The 27,557-nt window shown below is 39.7% G+C and overlaps 1 protein-coding gene across 11 annotated transcripts in view; it reads right to left on the bottom strand.

Annotated features, from left to right (window-relative positions):
- The window catches only part of tns1b (tensin 1b), a 184,041-nt gene that overhangs the window by 106,908 nt on the left and 49,576 nt on the right, over positions 1-27,557 (bottom strand). For 10 of the 11 annotated variants that reach the window (XM_038300269.1, XM_038300268.1, XM_038300265.1 and 7 more), the window contains exon 3: positions 22,736-22,773. In XM_038300269.1, the coding sequence (XP_038156197.1) occupies positions 22,736-22,773 (38 nt within the window). Of the gene's footprint in view, positions 1-3,389; positions 3,886-22,735; positions 22,774-27,557 lie in introns of those variants that run through there. The other variant, XM_038300272.1, reaches the window with a different exon arrangement.

Consider the following 27,557-nt stretch of genomic DNA (forward strand, 5'->3'; position numbering starts at 1 on the left):
TGTTGTATTTTTTTTTAAACTCTGACCCCATTCAACAGTAGTGCAGGGTTTAGTGGTTTACAGAGCACCTTCTTGTGGTCCTTGCAAGACTGAATGTAGGGTAAATTGGCTGATAAATAGTAATTAAAGCAATAACATTACTTTTTTCCCCCAACTTTCATTGTATTAAACAGAAAAGATTAAAAAGTTTTGCAGCCAAAGGAAATCTGGGTACACAGGTGTCAAATAATAAGCCAACACTCATTGCAGTCCAGCTGTTTAGTTATAATATAATATTATTAGATTTGCCATATACTGTATTATGCAGCTCCATGTCCTGGGACAGTAGCTTCTGACTCTGCTGACTAACTACCATACACAAGTTCTTTATAAACAAAGCTTTTACTCTGTGTTGGCAGGATGCTATTAATTACACTAAAAGCAGGAGTGGACAGCACAAAGCTCTGCCAGTGCTACAGATTATTAATGTCTGCAAAGTCCTGCAGGTGCAGAATGGAGCCCAGAGAAAAAGTGGTGTAAAGAAACTGCTGTTTACACATTGCATTTGTGCAAAGCAGGCCTCCAGAGTTATGGCTGGAGATAAAACCCAACGTGTAAAATTAAAAGCATGCATTATTACCCTAATGAATAATTAAAAAGAAATCTTAAATGAAGCATTGCTTATTTTTACAGACAGTGAGGCAAAAAGTTGATCTGTATCTGAAGGGATTAAAATACCAACTCAAATACACACATGTCTGGTTCTACTATCTTGACAGAGACTCATCCATTGATATCTAACCAAAACCTAAACATGAACAAAATCCAAACCTTAGTCTATAACCTAACCTCCAACCCCAAAGTAGCATTTTACAAAGGGTCCTCACAGCAATACAAATGATAAAAATGGTCCCAACAAATAGTCGAACACACACACACACCCCAGAGGCATTACATCAGCAGAAGAGCATGAAAATTCATTCTGGTGTGTTTTTTTTTTTGGTTTTTCAATGGTCACTGGACTGCTGCCTTATCCTAAATCCCAGACGGACGGCCGATCCACTCACACCTTCCTAAACGCCCCAGCTCTACGTGTTCCTCCACCCTTTTTCATAAGCAAAGCATGATGGAGAATATATAGGTTGAAGTTCTGTCATATAGAGGCTTTATTCCCAGAAACACAGATGGCCATTCATTTAAGAATATTACCCACATCAGATGTTAGCATTTTTTTTATTTTTAGTTTTACTTAAACATTAATTCAGTACAAAAAGTCTTTGGATAGGCCTATTTAATGAAAGAAAACAAAGAAAGTCAGAGTAGCAGTGACAACTTTAAACCCAGACAGAGTGATGAAAATTGCTATTTCATAAACTATGATCGGCATAAAAAGTTTCTGGTTCAGATTTGGTCAGCAGGTGGTTTCTATGTTGGATAGATCATGATCAGTTTACCCATGAAATAACCTTTTAATTTAGTGATGATTGGGAGCTACAGCGCAGACGCCAACTTTAGCATTTTAAGCGGCGTGTCAATTTATTCTCGCAGTGAGATCCAGCCATTGTGGAAAATGCAGCCAAATAATTTGAAAGTCAACACATTCATCATCCAAACAAGACGATTTTAACCATTCAATGTTGTCAACACCAGAACCACTTCCTTTCCCACTAAAAAAAGAGGGCCTCAAAAACTAGTGTAGACATCCAGGCTGTTACACGCAGTTTTATGTAGTTTTTATGCTTCTAAACAAGGTTTTCTTAAATGTCTGTTCTGACCAGGTCTAGTTGAATCTTTTTCTAGTAGTAGATCAGGATTTTGTTCTGATAGAGCCATGATGATAACATCGTCTATCAGCACAGAGTTTCAATATCAAACTTTTGAGATTAAGGTTTAAGTTATTTAATAATGACTTCTAGTTTTACCTAATTCAATCTGGTGGTTTTGCATTTTTTGGATTTCTTTGATCACCTTTTAATACAAAACTTCACTCATTTTACTTTAACCTATCTTTGTAGCCCCTTTTAACATTTTTTTTTTTTAATGACTTAGCAAAAAGATACAACGTTAAAAGATAATCCTGGGTTTTGGCTTTGAGTAAATGCGATAAAACATCAGGAATCATATGATGCTAGAACTGAGCTAGCAGGCAGTCTGCTTGAACATCAGGGTGCTGGAGGAGTTGAACCAGCAACTTATTTATTGTTTTTATTAAGAATTCCTAAAATACCCACATCTCTTATTTCCATAAGCAGCTGATTTTGTACGCATCTCTGAAGGGGATGGGTTTAGTGTTGGCCATGAGCGAGTTATAGTGACGCAGTGCAGGATTGTGATGCATTCAACTGAACCAGAAGAAGTAATATCAGTGGAATGGCTTTTTCGGTTTTAAAAGGGCAAAAAATATCTATTCAACATTTATTTTGAGCAAATATTTGTAACTAAATATAACATAAAAATGATATTGGACAGTAATATCTATCTAGATACCATTTGTATTGCTTCAACGTAGTTTATTTATGCACTAAAAGCTGTTTTTTCCATTCAGTATATAACTTGATATAAACTCATACTTTTTATATTTGTTAATTATTTTGAATAAAGACAATGTGAATTATTTTATAAATGGAAATGATTCAAACACTGATGGAAATGATTCAAACACTGATCATGTTTTAGGAGTCTTACCATGAGCCAGTTATTTATTTTTTTCCAGTATAGGTTGTGTAACACAAAATTTCCATAATATGTGCCTGTTTTGTCTTCATACTGCAGGAACGCAAAACATAGAAATAAAAAAATTGCATCAGCAGAATTAATGCAAAGCATCCTTCTTTACCCCTCAATAAGGATAAAAAGGAGGCAACTGTGGTTCCCTGTCATAGCAGAGACTTCCCAAAGCATTCCCAGGTTTTCTCACACCTGGGGCCTTTTTTTTTTTATGTGCAACAAATTCCTGCAGGCTCCCGTTGTGAAACGCTGCGGGCAAGTTCACGGCTGCAGGCTCACCCAGGCTGAAATCTCTTAGAGACACGTACGCTTTAATGAATGGCCGACTGCTTTCTAACAAAAAGGCTTCGGGGGGGATTCTCATCAAACAATGAGAGATTTAAAAACAAATAGAAAGTTCTTCCATTTGTGACTGCGAGCCACCGACCACATGGGAAGCCAAGAAGACCACACACGGAGAGAAACAAGCAGAGCTTTACGTTACATAAAGACAAAGATTACATTAATACAGTGTGCAACTCCTAACTGCACACTCACACATCCCAACCAGCCCCTTGCATGAACTTTGTATCAGCAATTCACCCTCAATGCATGCGTGAAACATGCACCTTTGAAACAAACAGATATAACTTCATCTTGGCTCCATCCTCACACAGGGACAGCATCCCCTCCACTCTGCTCACCTGGAACACTGCTGTGGCCATCCTGTCCGGATCGCTGCCTGTCTGTGGATCACTCTCACTCTTTGCCGTTCTGTGTTTTAGTGTTGCATCGTCTTTCGCCTCCCTCCCTCCCCACCACCTCCTCTGAGACGGTTTCCTGTGAGCTCCGACCAGATGGTTAAAGCTAGATCCACTCAGTTACCTTGGTGCAGCGCAGAGCCAGAGCAGCGTACCACTGTATGTATGTGGGAGGTTAAGAGAGGAAAAGTGTGTGTTAAGCTATCAGGGCTGAAGAGTCTCTCCCTCTCTTAGCCCTCCTCCAAGAAAATGAGCATAAAAATTCCTCAGGAGTCCTAATGTGCGAGTGGAGGAGAAGTGCAGCCAAAGGAGAATGAGAACATCCCACAAGTGGAGGCGGCGCAGTGCAGCACTCAAAGCTGAATAAGCAGGCAAAGTCTGGCTGCTCCCCTTCTCCTTCGCTGCCAGGGCTTTCTCCTCCCTCTTGTTCGAGCCGTTTTCACCCTCCTCCCAAACGGAGAAACGAATTAGGAAAAACAAAAATACTCAGTTTCCCACATAATGAGACAAGAAGCAGAGAAACTAAAGCCTTTTCTGAGTCTGACACCCTCCGTCCTCATAAGCTCATTCCTCGTTCTCTGCTTGTTATCAGCTTCTCAAGTTACAGATTTAATATGAGGCCCCCCCCCCGCAACATAAAGACCATTACTCTCACTTTCTGCACAGCTGCCACAAGAGAGAAACTCCCATGAAAGAGGCTATTGACTAAAACATGGAGTCAGGTTTGAGGGCTGCGAGGGGAACTGAGTTATCGGACACAAGCCATCAATGTTTATCAGCTTAAAAGGACACTGAATAAATCTATTAATATATTCATCAAAAAATGATGCTAAAGGTGGACTACCAACACAGAAAATCTGAAAGGTTGTGCATAAAAACTGCAGCTTCCACAAGGTTCAAGAAAGAAAGAAGGATCCAGGTCCTACTGATCAGATTTAATGATTAACTGTTCATCCTTTGGGGTTTCATCTGGCTCTGGCTCTGGAGGATGCAGGTATGTTTTAATATAAAGCCAAGATGGAACAATATCAGCAATGACCTTAAATAAGCAGCCATCCATCGAAAAAATGGTTTTAAGGCAACATCCAAACCATCTGAGGTCCATCAGTCTATAGAGCGGACCATTATTTCCAAGTCAAAAACATAGAGGGCAGCTGCCAGTCTGCTCAACGTCACATTAGATGTGAAATATCCCCAAACTCAAAACCTTTTAGGTCAGGCCTCAGCAGGTTAACAGGAACAGACTGAACCAGGATGGCTGATTGGGAGGAACCAAGGAGAACGTTCATCAGCTGGTTTCCACTTTAAGAAAATCAGGCTGGAACATCTTTGTTTTTTACCATATCCTCCAGACAGATTATGTTTAACAATACACAGCTCCATGTTTGGAGAAAACTTCACACAGCATCACTTTATCCCAACTATCAAGCACGGTGGTGGAAGGGTGATGATCAAAAGCTTTTCTGGCACCTTGTAGGTATTGACTGCGTTATTAACGCCTCTTCCTCATTGCTCTGTTTAGACCAAAACTTCTGCAGAAGATCGGTCCAAACAAGACAATGACAAGACAGTAACTACACTATAATACAATGACCGTTAAGTCAAGATCTTTCAATAGGAGGCAGAAGCAGAGATACAGAAAGAAGCGGAAATACAAAAAAATATGATCACCTTAAACACAAAACTCACTTTGCAGCTGGAAGTAAAAAACGAACATAGTCTCTCACTTATATCAATATTCTTCTTCTATATAACGGTTTTCTGAGGAATATATTTATACCAGATCTCCACTAAAACATTTCGTCAGCCACACATTAAGAAAGGTAAGTAGGACAGTAAAAGAAATCGCTTGGTGTAATCAAAGACAATAAAATAGCAAAATATCCTCAAAATTAGTATGACAGAAAATAACACATAAAATTAGCCAGAGTTTTGCTTTGAAGTGGGAATTCTCTCCTACCACCAACACTGGAGATTTATTGGTTAAAAGCCAGCTAAATGAGGAGTATAAAGAGGAGGAGTAATTACAGCAATCAGAAATGGTTTCACTTTAACCCACCGATTGAAAACATGCTGATTACAAACCAGCCGCCTCCATCATCCAGATTCCCGTTTCGAGTCGCTGCATCTGAAAACAAGCTGCACGACTCAAATAAACCAGTGAAAGCAAAACACTGGAAACCAGAACACCTGCCTTATTGAAAAATATGTGCATACTGTCATGCCATGCAAAATAAACATCATCAAATTAAAAAAGTGATCAAACCAAGCATTTGGAATTCAGATGTTCCTTTTAAAGCCTTTACATCTATTATCCAGTAGCAGACAAAGGACACAGAGGAATGCTGGCTACAAATTTGCCACACGTAAAAAATTATACCTCAACATGCAGAGCATGGTCATCAGCTTTGATGCTACCAGGGGGTAATTACATGGAAGGCAGCACCTTTAACTGGAGACTTGTTCCCAGATGTTGGGACTATGAGCGCCATTTAATTCTCTATTAATGACAAGGGCCAGGAAGGAAGGTGGGCAGCAAGGGAGGCGACGTGTGGTTTATGGGAACAAAACAGCACGCTTGTTTACCACCGACAGATACCTTCACTGTGGGGCTAAACGGTGGGAATTCCCTGATTCCTAAAGGCCTTCTTTCTGCAGACGGGCAGCTTCTTCCCAACATCTGAGGAACTATAAAGCATGGGAAAGTTCTCCGTGGCATATCTGCAGCTAATATGGTTGGCTTGGTCTGGTCTATTTCCTGTTTGTTGTACACGTATGCTTGCAATCACTATAATCAGAAAAAGCTATTATTTTATCAACTCTTGCTAATTTTTTTTTTCTTATCAAATTGCCCATATTGATCAAAAGTTCCTCACTTTGACAGATCAGAAACTGTAGTTTCTCTTCACAAACACTAGGGGCAACAGTCTGCCATCGTTATTCTGATCAGCCACCTTTTGTAGCAAAAGCTATGTTCTAAATTAAAAATGATTAACTATTAGGTTTAACAGAAGATCAACAGATCCAACAGTTTTCAATCAATCGAAAAACTTTTTGCTTGAAGATGCCATAAAAAGTTAGTAAAGAGGAACTGAGCCGTCATTTTTCACAGCAAGGACTGAGAGGTTATTATTAAAGAACGGCAAAACGGCAAAAATGTTTTCAGTTAAAGCTAAAGCAAATGCCATAGCAACAGAATGCTTCGGCTTCAGCCATGAAACCGGTGACATCTTGCATGATTAGTTCTCGTCTAACAGGGGCTAAAAGGATTATGTTCATGTTTTGATCGACAATTCTTTCTATGCAGATGTGCAGCAATAACCTGACTCCGTCAGATGGATTTGCTCCACATATCCATCTGGAAACCTTCTGTTAAAGTAATTTTGGGAAGGGGCGAAAATACTGGTTAGCTGATTAGCCTGTGTTGGTGATAGACGGGCCAAATAAACCAATCAGATCAACGAAGCATATGACGTACTAACAGAGCGACGACGAAAACACAACCACAAGCCAGGCTACTCTTGCCGAAACTAGTCGGGAGAAGAGCAAAAACATCTTTTCCTCTGAGAAAAGCCTCCAGAGCAGTGTTTTGCTCTTCTTTCAGTGAAGAAATACTCTGTAATTCCGATAAAACTTGCTTGATAGCCATGCTAACGCTAGTTTCATCGGCTGAAGCCGCCATGTTCTTTAGACTGAACTGTCGCGCTTCTCGTTGCGTCACACCTCTACCCGCCTCAAAGCCAACGCTGATTGGATGTTCATTTGGTGAACGGCTCCAAATTTTCTTTAACGGAGAGTCTCCAGACTGATCTGCGAGTGAAACCTTGAAAGCTCGCAAGATCAGGATGGTCTCACGAGGCTAGTGCAGCAATGCATTGATCTAAAGAGAAAAAATCATCAGGGGCCAACATAAGGGGCAGGACCTATTCGTCAACAGGATTATTTTTGTGATCGCTCACTTGATAAAGATTCTTAGTTATTCTTAAGTATTTTAACCGCTTCCGTTTTTATATCCGCCATGTTGGCCACACAATCTTCCGGGGGTGACATAATACTTCCTGCTTTGATACAAAAAACTGCTTTATTTTTAATCATTACTACATGAATATCTCAATACTAGTATTGACAGTAATCAATTACAGGAGAGCAGCTTCAATTAAACATTTCACCCCAATATTTAAAATAAAAGTAGTGAGTATATGATTCAATGAGGCCCAACAGGAAGCAAATATTTCAGGTTGAAAGCAAAAGATATAGAACAACAAGATTATGATGCATTTTTACTCTGAACGTTTAAGCAACATTGGTTGCTTGAGACAAGTTACAGAGGAACAGAGAACTTTGACAATGAAATTGATTGAAGAGGGGAAACCATATGATTACATCCAGAAAATGAGGCTGCAGAGCTCAAATGGTCTCAGATGCTTTAAATGGAAACCAGAAGTAGAAAATCAGAAAAGAAATGTAATTGAAGAAGATCCAAAAATGTCAAAAACCAATCAGCTAAAAATCAGATGCAGAGCGAGCAGAGTTACCTGCTGTTCCTGTAAGTGATTAGAAGATGTCAAAGGGAAACCAAGGAGAAGCTACAGTTTGCCTAAAAGAAAATTTGACAAATGGAGAAACAGGTGACTGACCACTGAAAGCCAGTTTGGTCCATTGGATCCATGAATAAAATAATTCTGAGACATCGAATTCATCAGCGGATCATCGCCTATCAATCATTACGGGATGGGGATGTTTCTTTGAGTTTCAAGTGTTGCAAAGCATTGTTGTCAGTCAAAAAGGTGACATTCTTGGCTCCCAAATAGAAATTTCCCCAGATGTGAACTCTATGATCTCCTAGATACATTTTAGATATTCATAAATAAATGCATTGGAAGAGTAGTAACTTTAACCCAGCATAGAAACATCTGAAAAAAACACTGAAGCAGGATATTTTCTGTCTGGCTTAAAGCTTTGGGCTGTAGACCGTTTTCCTTTTTTTCCTCAAAACATAATGTTAGCTCCATATTTAGCATTTTAACCTATAGTATATAATTTCTGCTCAAAAATAGCACTACATGTCTCCAAAAACAGGCACCTTAGAAAGTCCAAAAACAGAGACGATGAGAGTGAAGAGGATGGATAAAAGTGTGGATGAGGTCCGGTTTCATGGGTCTGACTCAGGCTTTCCCAGACGACAGCAGGGCTAAGGAAATTTCTTTCCCAAAGCGATCAGTGCAGCTCTACAGTAACACCCACGCTGGCCATGGAGCGCTTTTATTAGTGTAGGATCAGGACTCTGGCAGCTTTAGCGCCGATTGAACGAAAAAAAGCAGCGGAAAATCCTGCTCCATGAAATAAATGAACATGTCAGAGGGTTCTGGTTGGGAATCTGGCAGCGGCCCCCAGAGTCTTTGACATCCAACAAACTGAACCTATCAGAGCTTTTTTGCAAAAGCAAGGAAGTTTGATTGAAAAATTGCATTTCTGTAAACATTAAAGCAGAATGAATTGATATCGCTGGCGGCTTATAGGAGTGGCTTTTCAAATCCTGGCTCCTCCATCACTGTCTCCTTCGTACACTCGACCCATTGTTGACATTCTTTCCTTAAACTCCTGATTACTCCATCATGTCGAGAGCTGGGCGTTCCTGTTTGTTTTCTCTGCTGTATCTAAGCACATTTCACTACTGTACTCTTACTAAACACATGGCCATGAGCCACCGCTCACTGTGAAAGCCATTTGCTGCTGCAGCTGAAAACAGATGACAGATGGTTGTTTTTGCTACGTATCTTTGCAGCTAACAGTCCTGTTATTATCATACCTGAGCTGAAACGGCTTATTTAGCAGACCGAAAGTTAAACTAATTGGTTTAAATGTAATAAATTTACTTGTGTGACATTTTTCAGCAAGTCTCGGCAGGTGGGATGTTTCAGATGTGCTGTGCTGTCAACCAATGAGCTGAAAGAAAAATCAATAGAACAGCAAGATGTAATTAGCGCATCCTTCCAGATATTAGATTTAAAACCCGACAATCAGGACGTCGCAGTTTCCTTCTTACGTCTAGTTGAGGGTCCGAAATTACTCCTGTGCTTAAGCACTTTGGTTATGTTTTAAAAAAAACGGTTGTTGTCTTCCGGAGAGGAAGGTTCTGAGCATGTGTTCTGTCTAGTGACTGCTAATTCAATTAGCCAGAGAGCTGCTGGCTGTGCCTGTGTTTAATCAGACTCAGGGCTGCTTTCTGGCAGCTACTGTGGTCTACACTCATTATAAACAGACCCTGTAGGTTCTATTTTGCTCCAACATGTCCCCATCTTCATGTGTGTCCTGCTGATACCACTTTGACACATCTGGTCTGTAGTTTTCCTTTACATAGGTATGTTTTTATCCCCCAAAGCAGTGCAACTTACTGCGACACGCAAGGATACTGTACAGTAGGAAAAAAATGTGATTAAAAACTAATAATGTGATAAAAACACAGATTTTATGCTTTTTTTATTGGTTTGAATTTTCAGTTATCTATAAAAACAACATTGAGGTGGCACTTTATTTCTAGAAAACACTAATCTTTTTTTTTTTTTGTTCATTTGTTGTTTTTTTCAGTCATTCCCAAACTAAGTCATGATGGATTTTCGGCAGATACAGTCTTGGTTTCTGATGCTCGAAAAAAAAAAAAAGTATTTGCATGTGTAAGGCGCAGGCCTAAACATGCAAATTCCTGCAGCATAATCTGGTTTCATGGTGTTAAATTAGATGCACAGTTTGGTCTCTGGAAACCAAAAAACTGGAAATATGCTGAAGTCTCTTCTTCTTTGGAGTTAACAAAAAGGGACAACGGATCATTTGAAGCTGTATATTTTTTTTTTTCGAGCAGCTAACCCAAACTGAAGACAATATCATCATTATAAGACGTCTTATGAGAATCTCCTTCGGGTTTTACAGGAGCAGATTTAGATATGATGAAACAAGATGTCTGTTGACAAACCTTTCTGGGGAAGAAATTGTTGTTGTTTGTTTTGCTGTTGGTTTTTTTTCATCTTTTATTGTCATTTCATTGTCAGCAACGAAATTAACTCTCTACATTTAACCAATCCACTTGGGGAGCACTAGGCTACCATTGTGCGGCCCCCGGGGAGCAGTCTGGAAGGGTCTTTGCTGAAGGACCCAGAGTGGCAGTCTGTGGGAGTGGGACTTGAACTCAGACCCTATGGATTCCCAGTGCAATGCCCTGACTAGGTCGCCACTCCCCCCCGGTATCTGTTTTGTTTCCAGGGTAGCAAGGTTTGTTCTGCAGAGTTAGTTTGCAAACCTAAAGATTAGTCTTCTAGCTTTACAGTTGACAGCCACCCTACCGAACCTGCTTTAAAACAAAATCTTATATAAACTATTACATGTAAAAGGAAACAACATAAAGCTTAAAATGAGAGTCTAACACGCCAAGCTGTTTTAAAATTCTGTATCAGAATGTTTAAGTCTCTAATTGTACTATTAAGGACCAAGAACCAGAGACTTAAAGGTATCGTGGAGGATAGGGATGCACGATATTGGGATTTTGGCCGATATCCGATATGCCGATATCTTAAAACTCATGTAGCCGATAACCGATATCGATACCGATGTTAAAGCTGGACAAAAATAAGTAGTCATTGAAAATAGCTGTTTTGTTATCTATTTCTGACACTTTGAAAAATAATATACTCAAATATATTTTCATATGCTGATATCAAATTGATTTTTAAAAACGCGGTATCAATCTATTTTACTTTCAAAATCTCGTGAAATTTCATCGTTCTGTTACAAACTCTCGTGATATTTTGCAAATTCTTGTGAGATTTTGTTAGTAAAATAGATCGATACCGTGTCAATATATCAACATATAAAAATATGGCAAAATTTTGTGAATTTTCGGGGGATTTCGTAGCATAAGGATGACATATAGCAATATTTCATTAGTAAAAGAGATTGATATGGTGTTTTTAAATGGCAATATATCAGCATAGGAAGATGTTGGGATATTTTAATGTATCAATATTTTTTCCCTCGTCATTAGAAGTTATTAAGTCTGTAAAAAAGAAGTTTTTGAGGAAGAAGAAGTAGTATTTTTTTATTTTTTTTTAGACTTTAGAAACATAGAAGCTGATCAAATATCGGGTTAAATATAGGTAGGGTGGCCGATGTCCGATATTCAGTTTTAAGGCCGATACCGATAGGGGGCCGATTATATCGTGCATCCCTAGTGGAGGATGTTCTTTTTCCGGGTGGATCATCAACATAAGTGGTCCTACTAATTGTCAATTATTCTGGTTATACGTTTACATAAGGCCGTCCTACATGCTCGTCCCCATTTTCACTTACGGGTGGTGAGTTTTACATAGTGGAAATATTGCAGATCTTCTTTAGGAAGCTGAGCTTGTATGAGTGACGCAAACAGCATGCACGAGGAGAAAAGGGCTCTTCCATGCTATCCTATGTGTTTAATAGGCGTTTCATCTCAGTAAAGGCTACAGGGTTGTTATCTGCATTATTTTTTAAAGCAGAGAGGGCTGGTCTTTTAAAAAAATTGTGAAAATCCTCCACTATACATTTAATATACATAATATAATATTCATCATAGCAACACGCTATTTTTCAGTACCCATTAGATTCAGTAACAAAAATTGTTTGTATTTTTGGCACAGCACGGTCCAAAATTAAATATCTGTTAGTATTACCAAATATTTTATACATCTCATGTGGTGCACCATTGTTAACCTATTAATTAGCCACGTTTTGGGAAGAGATGGAAACTGATCTGATTTCAGATGAACTAACAAATAGTTATCTTATGACATCTTCCCAAAAAAATCCCCTTCACATGTGTGCCTGCAGGTGCTTGAACGTAATAAATAACACAACAAAGGCAGTGTGTTGTATTCTTGGCTGTACAAGGGAATTTTTATCTTCAGAAGGCTGTTCAAGTATGTAAAAAATGTTTTAAAACATTAAAACCTGGTGTTTAATCAGACCCATCCACCTAGAGCACCTCAGGTAGAACAAAGACTGGTATCAGACTTGGTATCTAGCCTTGAAATAATTCATTTTTCTGAAAGCTAAGTTCAACAATACAGTCAATACCTTTGAAATATTTGCTACTGATCTTTACATAATGGAATACCCATAAAACCTTTCTGTAGGATAAGGCAGTGACACCTCAGTCAATTTAATAATTTACTACAGTATTAACAGAAAATCGGTCTCTAAAGGTTCCAGTAGCAAGTCTCACACCTGTTGAGTATAAAGGACAATAGATTGCTAGAGTTTTTTTTTTTTTGTAATTACAAATCAAATAGAAATATGATTTTTTTCTCTGGCAAACAAAGGGGAATGAAAGGGAAACTATTTCTCAGGGAGCAGAAGGCATTCAGCAGAACCCTGAACTCGTTGAAGATGAGGTCAGACACAACAAATCTGAAATAACAAAGAAAGATCTGAGGAGCGGCCAGAGCAAAGAAAAATATGTTATCTCCTCTGCTTTGTCCAAGCATTCATTTGGAGAATCTGAAGTGCAGGAGATGTGAAAACAAGTGCTTGATTATCTTGAATCAAGGACTGAAAAACATCAGGAAGCAAGTAGACAAGTCCTTGAACTTTGCTTTTTTTGGACATTTTTTCCATCTTAAGAGTAGACCATGACAGCTTCCTTCTTTTCACACAAAATCAACCTGTTAAACATTTAATTTTTTTGTCTTTTCTTTTCTTGGATGTTAAAACTTACATTTCCAGTCATTAAATTGAAAAAATTAATAATAGGATTTCATAATGTAAGCAAAATACTATTTTGTTATGGATAAACAGAGGTGTTGATTATCACCTTGTAGAGTCCAGAGGAGTCTGAGTGAATTAGAGCTCATTTGGGTGCAACTATTATGATAATGGTGATTATTCTGCAATGAATTTGTTAAAATATGTTTTTAAACCAGAAATAAGAGAGGTCACAGGAGTCATATTATAACCAATGCCATTGGACTTCATTGAGTTCTAGGTGGGCAGTTTGCGTGTGATCTTAGTAACCAGCAGCTGAAAACTGAATATAACAGGTCAGAAACATCAGAAGCATCTCTAAAAGTGCGCCTCAAAGCTCCTTTTTTGACCCAAACCCTTTCTCCCTATATGATAATTATGTAGCATAAGCTGCTGATAGTTCTTATATCCATCTGGATGCTGATGACGACATGTTATACCCAGCTGGCTCTTCTCTCCTCTCATCATAATCTACTCTTTAATGAGGCTTCCCCTCTGTACACTGCAAAAACGATCTAGAAATAAGTAAAAGTTTCTTAAATTAAGTGTATTTACCCTTAATTTCAGTCGATAAATAAGATGATCTGCCAATGGAATTAATATGTTTACTCTTAAAGTAAGATCATTAGAAAATATGCTCTTGAAATAAGAGACTGCAAATATTTTTCTTATTTTAAATGTAAATTGTCTTATTCCATTGGCAAAATGTCTCAATTCAAGACAAAATGCACTTATTTTAAGAAAAAATTACTTATTAAGATTTTTTTTTTTTTTTTTGCAGATCTGTTCCTTAGATGTCACCATCTTCTTATGACCAGTAAGATCCAATCATTTCTGACTGGAAAACTAAGAACCTAGCCTTAAAGATCTGCTACGTAGATATTTAAGGTCTCTGCTTATTAAATATGTACAATCCTCAAAATATAAAGTATCTGGCTGGAGTAATCTCTGGTTCAAGACACAGATGCTTTTGTAGAGAAGATGAGTCCTTCAGCTCTGACCTACTGTGACACAATCAACAAAATTACGTGAGTCCTTACTCTTAGAAAACCAGACCTTCATCATCATTCAGCTTTCTGCTTTTCCACCAACAAGCTCTTCCACACTCATCATTAACTTATAGTCTGTTTCTCCATCACACTGGTTTATGGAGCATTAGGGTCATGTTCTGGTTCACACATTAAGCTGAACAGCTCGCTTTGATACAACCCTCTACCTGAGGCCTTTAAAGCCTTTAATGCTATCTTAGACACTGTTGGCTTTGTTCAAAATGTGAATAGTCCCACGCATTCTCATCTTCATACTTTGGATCTTGTGCTGACATACGGCATAGAATGTGAAGAAATAACAGTATTTCCTCACAACCCTGTCCTCTCTGACCACTTTCTAATAACCTTCAGGATTACTTTAACAGAGTTCTCCTCCCCCAAAAGAAGGTTCAATTTTAGTAGATCTTTATCAGATAGTGCAGTTAAAAATTTTAAAGAATCTGCTTCACTTTCTCTCTCCTCTGTGTCACTGAGCAGTGCTGCAGAGTGCAAAAGCTTAGCTTATTCCCCTTCACAGGTTGATGATTTTGTTGATGGGGTTGCTAGTTCTCTGCGTATTGCCTTAGACAACGCAGCTCCTTTGAAAATGAAAACCGTTAAAAATAGAAAGCTTGCTCCTTGGTTTAATGCAGAGCTGCGTACTTTGAAGCAAAATGCTAGGAAACTGGAGAGAAAATATCGCTCCACAGGCCTGCGAGAGTCCTTCCTAGTCTGGAAAAATGGTTTACTGCTGTATAAGAGGACCCTTTGTAAAGCAAGAGCAGCATACTTCTCCTCATTAATAGAGGAGAATAAGAATAATCCTAGATTTCTTTTTAATACAGTTGCCAAACTCACCCAGAGCCATAGCTCTGTTGAACCGTCCATTCCACCTGCTCTTAGCAGCAATGATTTTATGGGATTCTTTATAAATAAGATTGATCTTATTAAAAATAAGATCATAAGCACTCCTCTATCCCCGATTGTACCTGAGGTAGTCATGGAATCTGAACCGGGTTTAGACTGCTTTGATCCAGTTGAACTCTCTGAATTAGCAAAATTATTGTCTTCATCTAAGCCTTCAACTTGTATGTTGGATCCAGTTCCAACCAGGTTATTTAAGGAGGTATTCCCTTTGATCTCCTCCTCCATTTTAGATGTGATTAATCTATCTCTGTTACAGGGATATGTACCTAAAGCTTTTAAGGTTGCTGTAATTAAACCTCTGCTTAAGAAACCGTCTCTTGACCCAGATGACTTGGTCAATTATAGACCTATATCCAATCTTCCTTTCTTATCCAAAATTCTTGAGAAAGTAGTTGCCAAACAAGTTTGCGATCACTTACACCATAATGAACTTTTTGAAGAGTTTCAGTCTGGCTTTAGAGCTCATCATAGCACTGAAACAGCTCTGGTGAAAGTCACTAATGATATTCTCATGGCCTCAGATAATGGACTTGTATCTGTGCTCGTCCTGTTGGATCTTAGTGCTGCATTTGATACAGTTGACCATAATATTCTTTTAGAAAGACTTGAATATTTTGTTGGAATTAAAGGAACAGCACTAGACTGGTTTAAATCTTATCTATCTGATCGAATTCAGTTTGTTCATGTTAATGATAGATCTTCAACACGCTCAAAGGTTACCTGTGGAGTACCACAGGGATCAGTGCTAGGACCAATTCTCTTTACTTTATACATGCTCCCAATTGGTAGAATTATTAGACAGCATGGGATTAATTTCCACTGTTATGCTGATGATACCCAGCTATATCTGTCTATAAATCCAGATGAAGCTAACCCATTACATAGATTACAGGCATGTCTTGAAGACATAAAAACCTGGATGACTCTTAACTTTCTGCTTCTGAATGCAGATAAAACAGAAGTTATAGTCTTTGGACCAGAGTCTCTGAAAAAGAAACTGATTAGCCAGTCACTTCATTTGGATGGGATTAAACTGATTTCAGATAATAAAGTAAAAAATCTTGGTGTTATTTTTGATCAGGACCTGTCATTTAAATCCCATATCAAAGAGGTTTCTAGAATTTCCTTCTTTCATCTGAGGAACATTGCAAAAATTAGAAATATCCTGTCCAGGGGTGATGCTGAGAAACTAGTCCATGCATTTGTTACTTCAAGGCTGGACTATTGTAATTCTTTACTATCAGGAAGTCCACAAACTGTAGTTAAAAGCCTTCAGCTGATCCAAAATGCTGCAGCCAGGGTTCTGATGAAAATTAAAAAGAGAGATCATCTCTCGCCTATCCTGGCTTCTCTTCATTGGCTTCCTGTTAAATCAAGAATAGAATTTAAAATCCTCCTTCTCACATATAAAGCCTTAAATGGCCAAGCACCATCTTATATCAGAGATCTGATTGCTCCTTATGTTCCTAACAGAGCACTTCGCTCTCAATCTGCAGGTTTACTAGTGGTTCCTAGAATTTCTAAAAGTAGAATGGGAGGCAGATCTTTTAGTTATCAGGCTCCTCTCCTGTGGAACCAACTACCAGTTTTAGTCCGTGAGGCAGACACCCTGTCTACTTTTAAGGCTAGGCTTAAAACTTTCCTTTTTGATAAAGCTTATACAGGTGCTGGTCATAAAATTAGAATATCATGAAAAAGTAGATTGATTTCAGTAATTCCATTTAAAAAGTGAAACTTGTATATTATATTCAGACATTACATACAAACTCATATATTTCAGATGTTTATTTTGTTTAATTTTGATGATTACAAATGACAACAAATGAAAATCTCAAATTCATCATATCAGAAAATTAGAATATTACTGAAGACCAATAAAAACAAAGGATTTATAGAAATGTTGGCCAACTGAAAAGTATGAACATGAAAAGTATGAGCATGTACAGCACTCAGTATTTAGTTGGGCCTCCTTTGGCCTGTATTACTGCAGCAATGCGGCGTGGCATGGAGTCGATCAGTCTGTGGCACTGCTCAGGTGTTATGATAGCCCAGGTTGCTCTAATAGTGGCTTTTAGCTCTTCTGAATTGTTGGGTCTGGTGTATTGCATCTTCTTCTTCACAATACCCCATAGATTTTCTATGGGGTTAAGGTCAGGAGAGTTTGCTGGCCAATTAAGAACAGGGATACCATGGTCCTTCAACCAGGTACTGGTAGCTTTGGCACTGTGTGCAGGTGCCAAGTCCTGTTGGAAAATGAAATCTGCATCTCCAAAAAGTTGGTCAGCTGCAGGAAGCATGAAGTGCTCTAAAACTTCCTGGTATGTGGCTGCGTTGACCCTGGACCTCAGAAAACACAATGGACCAACACCAGCAGATGACATGGCACCCCAAACCATCACTGACTGTGGAAACTTACACTGGACTTCAAGCAACGTGGATGAAGTGCCTCTCTTCTTTTCCTCCAGACTCTGGGACCTTGATTTCCAAAGGAAATGCAAAATTTACTTTCATCAGAGAACATGACTTTGGACCACTCACCAGCAGTCCAGTCCTGTTTCTGTTTAGACGCTTCTGACGCTGTCTGTGGTTCAAGAGTGGCTTGACACAAGGAATGCGACAGCAGAAACCCATGTCTTTCATACGTCTGTGTGTGGTGGTTCTTGAAGCACTCACTCCAGCTGCAGTCCACTCTTTGTGAATCTCCCCCACATTTTTGAATGGGTTTTGTTTCACAATCCTCTCCAGGGTGCGGTTATCTCTCTTGCTTGCACACTTTTTTCGACCACATCTTTTCCTTCCCTTCGCCTCTCTATTAATGTGCTTGGACACTGAGCTCTGTGAACAGCCAGCCTCTTTAGCGATGACCTTTTGTGTCTTGCCCTCCTTGTGCAAGGTGTCGATGGTCGTCTTTTGGACAACTGTCAAGTCAGCAGTCTTCCCCATGATTGTGTAGCCTATAGAACTAGACTGAAAGACCATTTAAAGGCTTTTGCAGGTGGTTTGAGTTAATTAGCTGATTAGAGTGTGGCACCAGGGGCCATCAATTTTGAACCTTTTCACAATATTCTAATTTTCTGATATGATGAATTTGAGATTTTCATTTGTTGTCATTTGTAATCATCAAAATTAAACAAAATAAACATCTGAAATATATGAGTTTGTATGTAATGTATGAATATAATATACAAGTTTCACTTTTTAAATGGAATTACTGAAATCAATCTACTTTTTCATGATATTCTAATTTTATGACCAGCACCTGTAGTTAGGGTGGCTCAGGTTATCCTGAGCTATCTCTATAGTTATGCTGCTATAGGCTTAGACTTTTGGAGGACATAGGGACCCCCATTTCATCATTCTGCTTCATTCTCTCTCTGTTCTCCTATTCTGCAGAATCTGTTAGTTCAATCTCTAACCTTCTGCTCTCTCTGCTTTTCCTCAGAGTAGCTTTGCCTCGTCTGTTCCTGTTTGGCTGTGACGTCATCCTGGAAAGAAACATCAGCTGTGCTGCTTCCATCAACACCCTTGTTTATAGATGTTGGAGATCGGCCTGTTTTCCAGTGTGGTCCTGTTTCTCTGGCCGTGACTGAGTGGATGTGCTCTCTTCGTCCTCTGGCATGGGAGCTGCCTTGGAGCTCGTCTGCCTGGCTGTGTGTTTCCTGGACGGGGCCGCCTTTTACAGCTGCTTTTTGTATCTCTGTTTCTGTCTCCTTGAACCCCAGTCGGCCTCAGCAGATGGCCGCTCACACTGAGCCTGGTTCTGCTGGAGGTTTCTTCCTGTTAAAAGGGAGTTTTTCCTCTCCACTGTCGCTACAAGCATGCTTAGTGTGGGGGATTGTATTTGAGTCAATGAGTCAATGCAATCAACTGGTTTTCCTTAGATAGAAAACTTTGTATCAATTTGACTGTATGATCTGGTTGAACTGTAAAGTGCCTTGAGATGACATGTGTTGTGAATTTGGCGCTATATAAATAAACTGAACTGAACTGAACTGAACTGAGTTCCATTCTAGAAAAAAATGTCAGTAAGACTGGTTTCAAATGTTATTTCTCCATACCATACTTTTGAAACTGAGGCTGCAAAGGAGCTATGTTTTAATGATGCCCTTTATTTAGTCCTAAATCAGCTGAATGGATCTTTAAAATTTTAACAACGGGCCTCTGTAAGAGCTGGTAGAAAAAAAAGTTTTTGGAACACATCTGTGGTTATCTGATTGGGTCCAGCCTGTTTTAGCAGGCTGTTAGTCCTGCCCCAGTCCCGCCTTAAATCAGGCATCATCGCTTCTTTACCGACTGTTAGGCCATTGATATAATGCAAGTCAGTCTGGCAGCCCAGACTAATAATCTTCTGTTTTACTGTATTAGTCAGAAGCACATTTACTGCAGGGAATAAAAAAAAATGTTTTCTTTCTTTCCTTATTTCTAATAGTAAAGTTGTTTAAAAAGGAACTGCACCAATGATCATTTGCTTCAAGAAAAAAAGGTTTATCTATTTGAAAACAAGAAGGATGATGGAAAAACCCAAATCATTTAGTGAAAAATAACGATATTAAAGACATTCCTGCAAGGTTTTACTTCCTGCATCCTGTCATCCGATAAAAACGCCCCAGTTCCCTCCGCTTCTGTTTTTGGCTCATTTCTGTCATCACCCTGATGAGAATTTTTACAAACAAGGTTTAACAGATTTTTTACATCCAGCTGTGAACAAACACGGCTTGGATTGGCCATTTGCTTGGAGTTCACAAGTTAAATTTAAGGCAAGTATCACCATCAGGAAGATGATTTATAGAGACGTGTCCCAGCTTTGGATTATATTTAAAATGCTTTTGTTTTATTTTGGTTTTGTTTTTTTGTTCTTTTTTTAAACCCTCCTGACTGCAGTCTGGACCAAGAGACGATAGCCATCACGCCTGACCCTGTCACAGTCACTCCCTTGTTTTTCATCTCATGCTTGGTAGCAAATTACTTCCTGCCAAAGCTATGACAAATATCAGCTGAAATGTTTAGAAAAGGAATTGTTGCTGTGGGTTTTGGAGATGGAAAGTCACTGATTTGTGTATTCTGGACATCGGCATCAGCTCCTCCCACGAATTTGATCTCTGACTTCCTGAAACTTGAACGTTATCAGCAAGTGTGTGCTGGGCTCCACCATTCATCACACTTTGATCTCAATCTCAGCTGCATTAAAATCTGAGCGCCTGGACCGAAGTCAGGACCAGTGATTTAATGGAGTCCCTCTACGTCTCTTGGGCTCAACAGCTGCAGTAAGGTTTGGGTAAATTAACAGCTTAATTTAAACCCAAAATACCATCCAATCCGGACCATATTTGGTACATTTTTGGTTTGTGAAATACTGGTTGGTTGTGAATAAAACCAACTGTGCAATGTCTTTTTGCTTTTTAACCTTTTGTTCAGATAGTTTCTAACATTGTGAGGCTATAATTGAAAAGCCTAGCTGGGCAGTAGTGCAGTTGGTAGCACAGTTTACTTGCAGCAAGGTGTTCCTGGTTTAAATCCCAGCCTGGGTTTTTCCTAACCTGACTCCGCCAGATGGATTTGCTCCACATATCCATCTGGAAACCTTCCGTTGAAGTAATTTTGGGAAGGGGCGAAAATACTGGTTAGCTGATTGGCCTATGTTGGTGATAGACGGGCCAAATAAACCAATCAGATCAACGAAGCATGTGACGTACTAACAGAGCGACGACGAAAACACAACCACAAGCCAGGCTACTCTTGCCGAAACCAGTTGGGAGAAAAGCAAAAACATCTTTTCCTCTGACAAAAGCCTCCAGAGCAGTGTTTTGCTCTTCTTTCAGTGAAGAAATACTGCATAATTCCGATACAAGTTGCTCGATAGCCACGCTAACGCTAGTTTCATCGGCTGAAGCCGCCATGTTCTTTAGACTGAACTGTCGCATTTCTCGTTGCGTCACACCTCAACCCGCCTCAAAGCCAACGCTGATTGGACGTTCGTTTGGTGAACGGCTCCAAATTTTCTTTAACGGAGAGTCTCCAGACTGATCTGCGAGTGAAACCTTGAAAGCTCGCGAGATCAGGATGGTCTCACGAGGCTAAGTTTTTCCTGCAGGCATCTTGCATGCTCTCACTGTGAACGTAGGCCTTCTTTTTGTATAGTTCAGCTTTCCCCAGAGTCCAAAAGGCATTTCTTAGGTCGAATATTATTTGCCTGGTGTGTGCACGATCATTTGTCATATGTTGTTGTCCTGTGGCAGAGTGGAGACCTCTTCAAGGGTATCCCCCCCATCTCCAAATAACTTCAACCTGACTCTAGAGTTGGAAATGAAGCTCCAGGTCTTAATCTGATAAGACGTCCACTCATGAAAAGTTGCTATTTGGTAGATCCCTCTTTCTAACCTTGTGTCTGATGGACTCAAGGTTTTTAAAGACCTTATAACACATGTTTAGGTTCCATATTGCTGAGCGGCAAAGGCTGCCTCTCTAAGGTAACTGCTCATTTAGTTCCACGCTTGAGTTAAATTCAATCAAATTTGTACCAGAGATTAGGGATCTGGAGTCAACATGTATTTGACCTTCCAAGTCACTGAACCATGTGAGTCCAGTCTGGTTTAACCTGTGCAGAATGGATTCTCCTGGCTCAGTGGCTGGGCAAAACAAATACATGACTTGGAGATGACTTCCCCATCCCTGACCCATACACTCCTGAGAAAAATGGAAAAAAGAAATTAGTGATCACATGGATGCTTCCTGCTGAATTCCTTCTTTCGCAAAGACTTCTACACTTCCACACACTGGCTTTGTCTGGCTTTAATAAATACTGACATTTTGGATTTGGTTTGTGTTTTCGGAAAACATCTAAATGATCGTAGAAACTGATATAAAAGATCAACTCATGGTCATGTCCTGATGCCTGATATTGTAGAAATGAGAGAAATGTCTCTTTGCGACAGAAATTTGGTGAACAGATATTACAGATCAGTCAAGTAACCCCCCCGCCCCAGTCATAGAGCAGTCAAGCCCATCTACTCTGCACCTCTGGCATTTCCTGCGAGTAAAACAGAAAGTGGGCAAAGCTGGCAACAAGAAGCTATTTAACTGATGGATACCAGATGAAGGGTGTGTGCCGAGGTGTGTATGAGAGACGCCTTTGGGTGAGAGCCCAGCTTTAAAGCCAAGATGGAAACTATATGTTCATATTCACCAAGCAATCAGCTTGGTGAATATGAACAGCATTCCCCACGTCTCTCCCACAACCTGCCCCCGTTCCTGCTTTTTAACAGGACACTTTTTCAGCTTCATCCAAAGGTCTTTATTTTTAGACTTGGGATGATCTCCAAGATGCAGAAGCTCATCCAATGTAAACATATTCTGGTACATTGAGCACTTGTTTAGACATTCCTAACATTTTCATTTCTCCCCAGAAACATAAACTCCCCCCCCTCCATGTCTGCATTTACATTCCCTAAAAGGAAGCTGACCCCAGCTTCAACAGCAGCTCTGACATAAAATACCCAAACAAACATAAAATGTGCTTTTAAAGAAATGCAGAAATGGTGTGAACTGCTGAAGATTGTTCTGATCTCTTACCTTTGCTTCACATTTCTTGTGGCACGCAACTCGGCACACTGGAGAAAACAGAAAGAGAGAAAGCAGAATTAACTCCACAGTTCAGGAAACATCTCCCCCACGTTGTGCAGAATGAGTCACCGAGGAGCCGTTAGGTGGCAAGAAAAGGCTCCAAACCGGCCAACTGTGTTTGCTCTGTGGTCACAGTCAGCTGGAACTGCCCCACATCACGAACTCCCTGCTCGAAAGGAGAAACCGGAACCACACTGGATCATGGATTAGGTTTAACAAACAAACGAAGAAGCTTTTTACTGAAAGAGCCCCGATGCTGAACTTTTGCACCTTTAGGCTGGTTTCAGCACCACACGCCTGGAGCTGTGAATTTAAATGGAAAGAAAACAGGAATGAAAACATCAGTGCTCATAAGATTCCTGGCTCTCTACTGGAAAATCCTGCTTTTCCAGGATGGGATCATTTTAAGTATCACAGCCTGAATTAAAGAGAAAAAATTAAGTGAAAAAATCAAGATAAATTACATTGTTTTTAAATGAATTTGGTATTATTTTACAGCAGTTTCTCACTGCGGGTCAACAAAGGAGCAAACCTGGACCAGAAGCTCATAAGGGTCAGATCCTCTGGAAGGACTGAGAACCGAAAACACGACCCAGCAGGCCGAGGTGTCGGCTTTCCGGATTAACGGGATCGCTGTATGCTTTTCCTGGAAGGTTCTACACCTTATGTACTGTAATGTGTTATTCTTCCTGAGCAGAGACACATTCTGCAGTCCAGCTACAATATCTTTAAGTAGCAGATAAATATTATGCATGTAATCTGTAAGTGATTAAATGTTAGGAAAGGGATGCAGGGACATTACTGAGATAGTTCTGCTGGAAAAAAGCTAACTTATTTAAAGCTAAACTATTTTTTGATAAGGAAATAAATAAATATAAGAAATATTGACACTAGATTTTCAGGACAAAAAGCATTAACCTGGTCTCTTACTGTTGCATTAAAATCACAAACCTCTGAGGTTTTTTTTTAATGAACTTATGTGAGGGAGGAAAAAAGTTCTCCATTAGTAAAGAGAAAAAACTGAATTCATAGTTATTAAAAGTTTCTTAGAAATAAAATAAAAAAGAAGAAAGAAATGAAGTGCAGCTTGGATTTATATTCAGATAACATCTCAGCATATTTTTGATTTCTGTCTGGACTTTAACTAGACCATTCTAACACGTATCTGCTTTTGGCTAATGCATCTCCTATCTTTAAATATTTAATGTGGATATTCTGTAATCCACATTAAATGTGAACCTGCAGCCCAGTTAAAGGTCCCCTGCAGCTTCTAACAGCTTTTCTCGTTCTAACGGGATCGTCTGGATTTAGCTTCATCCGTCCTCCCAAAAACTCCAACCAGCTCTCCTGTTCCTGATGAACAAAAGGTATTCCCACAGGATGATGCTGCCACCACCATGTTTGACTGCAGAGCCTCCTACATGACTTATAGGAAACAGGAAGGCCCCTGTTTGTGGATGTCACATCTATCAGCTGTTAGTCTCCACAGCTCCTTTGACCTTTTGGCTGCTGATCTGATTTAAGTTCTCCTTTTGGTTTGGGGGGGACGTCGATGTCTTTTCAGGTCTGCAGTCGGTGCAGCCTCCCCTAATGAGCAGGTCATAGATTAAACAGAGCTTTGAAAGATATTTAAATCCTGATTTAAATCGTTCCAGCACTTTCTCCCCAACCTGTCCGCTGTGTTCCTTCCTTTATGACGCCGTCTAGAATCATAATGCAGTCCTGAAGTTTCCTCTAAATAAAATACAGTTTGTGAAAAGTTAAAGCGGTGCGAATACTTCAATATCCAATGCAAACCGGATTTAACCTACATTTCAGAAATAAACAGTGTAAACGAGCAGGAAGTGGAGACAGTGGGAAGCTTCTCTTCCCGATGTGTAATTACATCACAGCCCGTTTGGGTTCTATTTCCGAACACGTAGAATGATGCTTGTATGTGGGGTTAACGTTGGACTTTTACTGCTTGGTAATTAGAGGCCTCTGAATGTGGGTGGCACCGTGAAACGGCACCAAGACCTGCAGTGTGAGCCGGTTCCCAGCTTCATCAGCTCCGTGAAGACCGGAGTAATAAGACAGGTTTTACTGTAAAGGTTTCAGGAACCCAGGAATATCATGTCTGATGTTATTCTGAGCACATGGAGCCTAACTGGTTATTAGTGTCAACGTTTTACCATCATTTAAAACAATCCTCTTATAGAAGTGATGCCCGTCCCGGCAGAGCAACTTTTTAATGCAGAAATGTCTCCCTTTCCACAGTGGAAGTTTTCTGACTCATTAAGTTACATAACTGATTGAATTTTGTTTATTCTAATGAACTGGGAAAAGGAGAATATGTCCAAATATGAAGATTTTCATCAGGTAGTCCAACCCTCTGGGTTTTTTTCTTTCTCCTTTGTCTTAATTTCCTACAAAGATCATTTTGTTTCCTCCTTTTTCAAAACTCCTCTTTTCTCCTCTAGCTTCCTTCATGTTTTTCACCAAATTCTACAAATTACTCTCTCCTCTACATAATAACCTTTAACCCCTTTGGGGTCTCTGAATATTTGGTCTTTATTTAAATTTTTTGATGCATATTGCTTATAATTTAAATTTTCTCTTTTAAATGGTTAGTTCTCCTTCTTTAAAGCAAACGTTAATATTTCTGCAATAAATCCTATTAAAAACCCATTTTAAAGCACAACCACTAGATTATTTTTGCTTTTATTCTTCCTTCATTGTTTTGTGTTTTTTTTTTCCAATGACAAGCTGTTTTTTTCTGCAAAAGTATGATTCACACATTGTAGAAGGTAAACTATTTTGAATTTTTAATGACTTTGAACCAAAAAAGTGAAAAATAATTTGATTCAGTTTAATCTTTTAAGTCCCCAGACTCTGATTAATAGACCCCTAGATTAATTAAATTGAAAAAACTCACTAAATTAATTAAAATCGCAAAAACTGGACTTTAAAAGGTAAAAAAATATATGTTCTCTACGGAGATGAATGTAGATTAAGGGCATTTATAAGACAGGACAGCATTTCTTTTCCAAGGGACTTAGGTTAGCAGAAAATAACAATTCTTATAAAGATCTCCATCATATATTAACTTTGGGATTTACAAACTAATACCAGAACTACGGGCTTTCATGAGGACTTCTGGACCTTGATCCCCTCCAGAACCATGCAGTAAGTCTCAGATAAAGACATGGATCCAACAAATGCTTCGTTCACTTTCTGTTATTTCTTCTATCAGTCGTACTTTCCCTTTCCCTCCAACTGTTTTCCTTCAGCAGGCTTTGTTTTCCATCTGTACAGTAGACATGTGAGCCGCGTCTGACGGCTGTTTACAGTCCGTCTGACACGCTCGCTGTGAAATAAGTCACACTGGAACGCTCTCTGTGTGTGAAACACAAGCCTGCTTGTCCATCTGCATGATAAGCTCCAGAAGTCCGACCGAGCCGCTCCCTGCGCGCAGGAGGCCCTGGTAAACATCACTCCAGGGCCACATGGGAGGAAAAGCCAGGACTTCCATATTGGGTGAGAAAGGAGCAGCACTCTGAGCTGGCATTGGACGTTACCTTCTTAGGAAGTCAGGGCTTTGGAGAACAAACAGAGGGCGGGGAGAACGTGAAATAAGGATGAGGAGAACATCAGGACAGATGATGTTGGAGGAAAGACATCTGTGGAGGGGAGAGTGTTTTAGAAAGCTTGGAGTTGGGCTGAAGATGACGAGGGGCATGTTTGTATCTCACATCTGGTCTTATAGAGGGTTTGAGGTGAGCTTCCTTCCCCTGTTCTCCTAGAAGGAGCATTTTGTCCCACCGGGCTGGGCTGGACCACAGAACACAATCAGAGGGCGGGGCTCCACAGCTTCCTCTTCCTCCCCTCCCACTTTCCCCAGTCCAGTTTCCTCTGTTTCCTTTTCCTTCTACACACAGGGTACGACACGTGAGCACACGGAGTGTAAACACCACATCAGCAGCCGCCTATCAGGGCCAACCGCTGCTGTTTGATGGAAGTACATGGAAACGAGCAGATTTCTGTTAAACTCTTTTCCAAGCAGAAAGAGCGGTACCAAATCCAATGTACTGTAATGTTGGTTTTGTAGGCTACCTGTTCAGATTCAAAAACACTTGTCATCCTTTGAGTCAGGAGCTTTTTATGTCAAGAAAAACTACAAAAACTTTTAACTTTATGATTACAAATGAAGGTTAAATAGTCTGAAAAAAGCCATTTTTTTCTTCTTCCACCTCTTTTTAATCACTGTCAATCAATTTTTGATCAACCTATCTAACTTTGGTTCAAATGAGTTTGCGGAAGTTTCTCTCCTCTTCCTTCTGACCACAGCAACTCAACCAGACTTTGACTAGGCCACCGCCATGCTGTGATCCTTCTCTTGTAGGCCACCAGTTTTGTTCTGCTAATGAATCTGTTTGGATCAAGCCTCTAGAGCAAAGGTCACGGATTAGTGGACCAGGGTCCAGATCCGGACTCACCTGCTGGCTAATCTGGATCCAAACTAGTTTAAAATATTTATAAATTACTGCATGTTGTTGGACAACAGTGTCTAAATGTCACTTGCGCCACTTCTCCGGTTAATACGGTAAAGTCCTCCAGAGAGGCTACAGTGATGCAAATTATCCAATGAGCTGCTGTCAGTCTGGGTTGCTGCTGCTGCCACTTTTAGACACAGCAGGCAAACCTGTGGCGAGGCGGGCGATGGGAAAGAAGGAGAAGACGATGAGAAAAAGAGAGCAGAGAAAGTTTGGACTCCTGGAAGAACTGCGGTGAA

This window comes from Cyprinodon tularosa, unplaced genomic scaffold (assembly GCF_016077235.1).
Source record: "Cyprinodon tularosa strain WSP-4 unplaced genomic scaffold, ASM1607723v1 ctg444, whole genome shotgun sequence".
Lineage (NCBI taxonomy): Eukaryota > Metazoa > Chordata > Actinopteri > Cyprinodontiformes > Cyprinodontidae > Cyprinodon > Cyprinodon tularosa.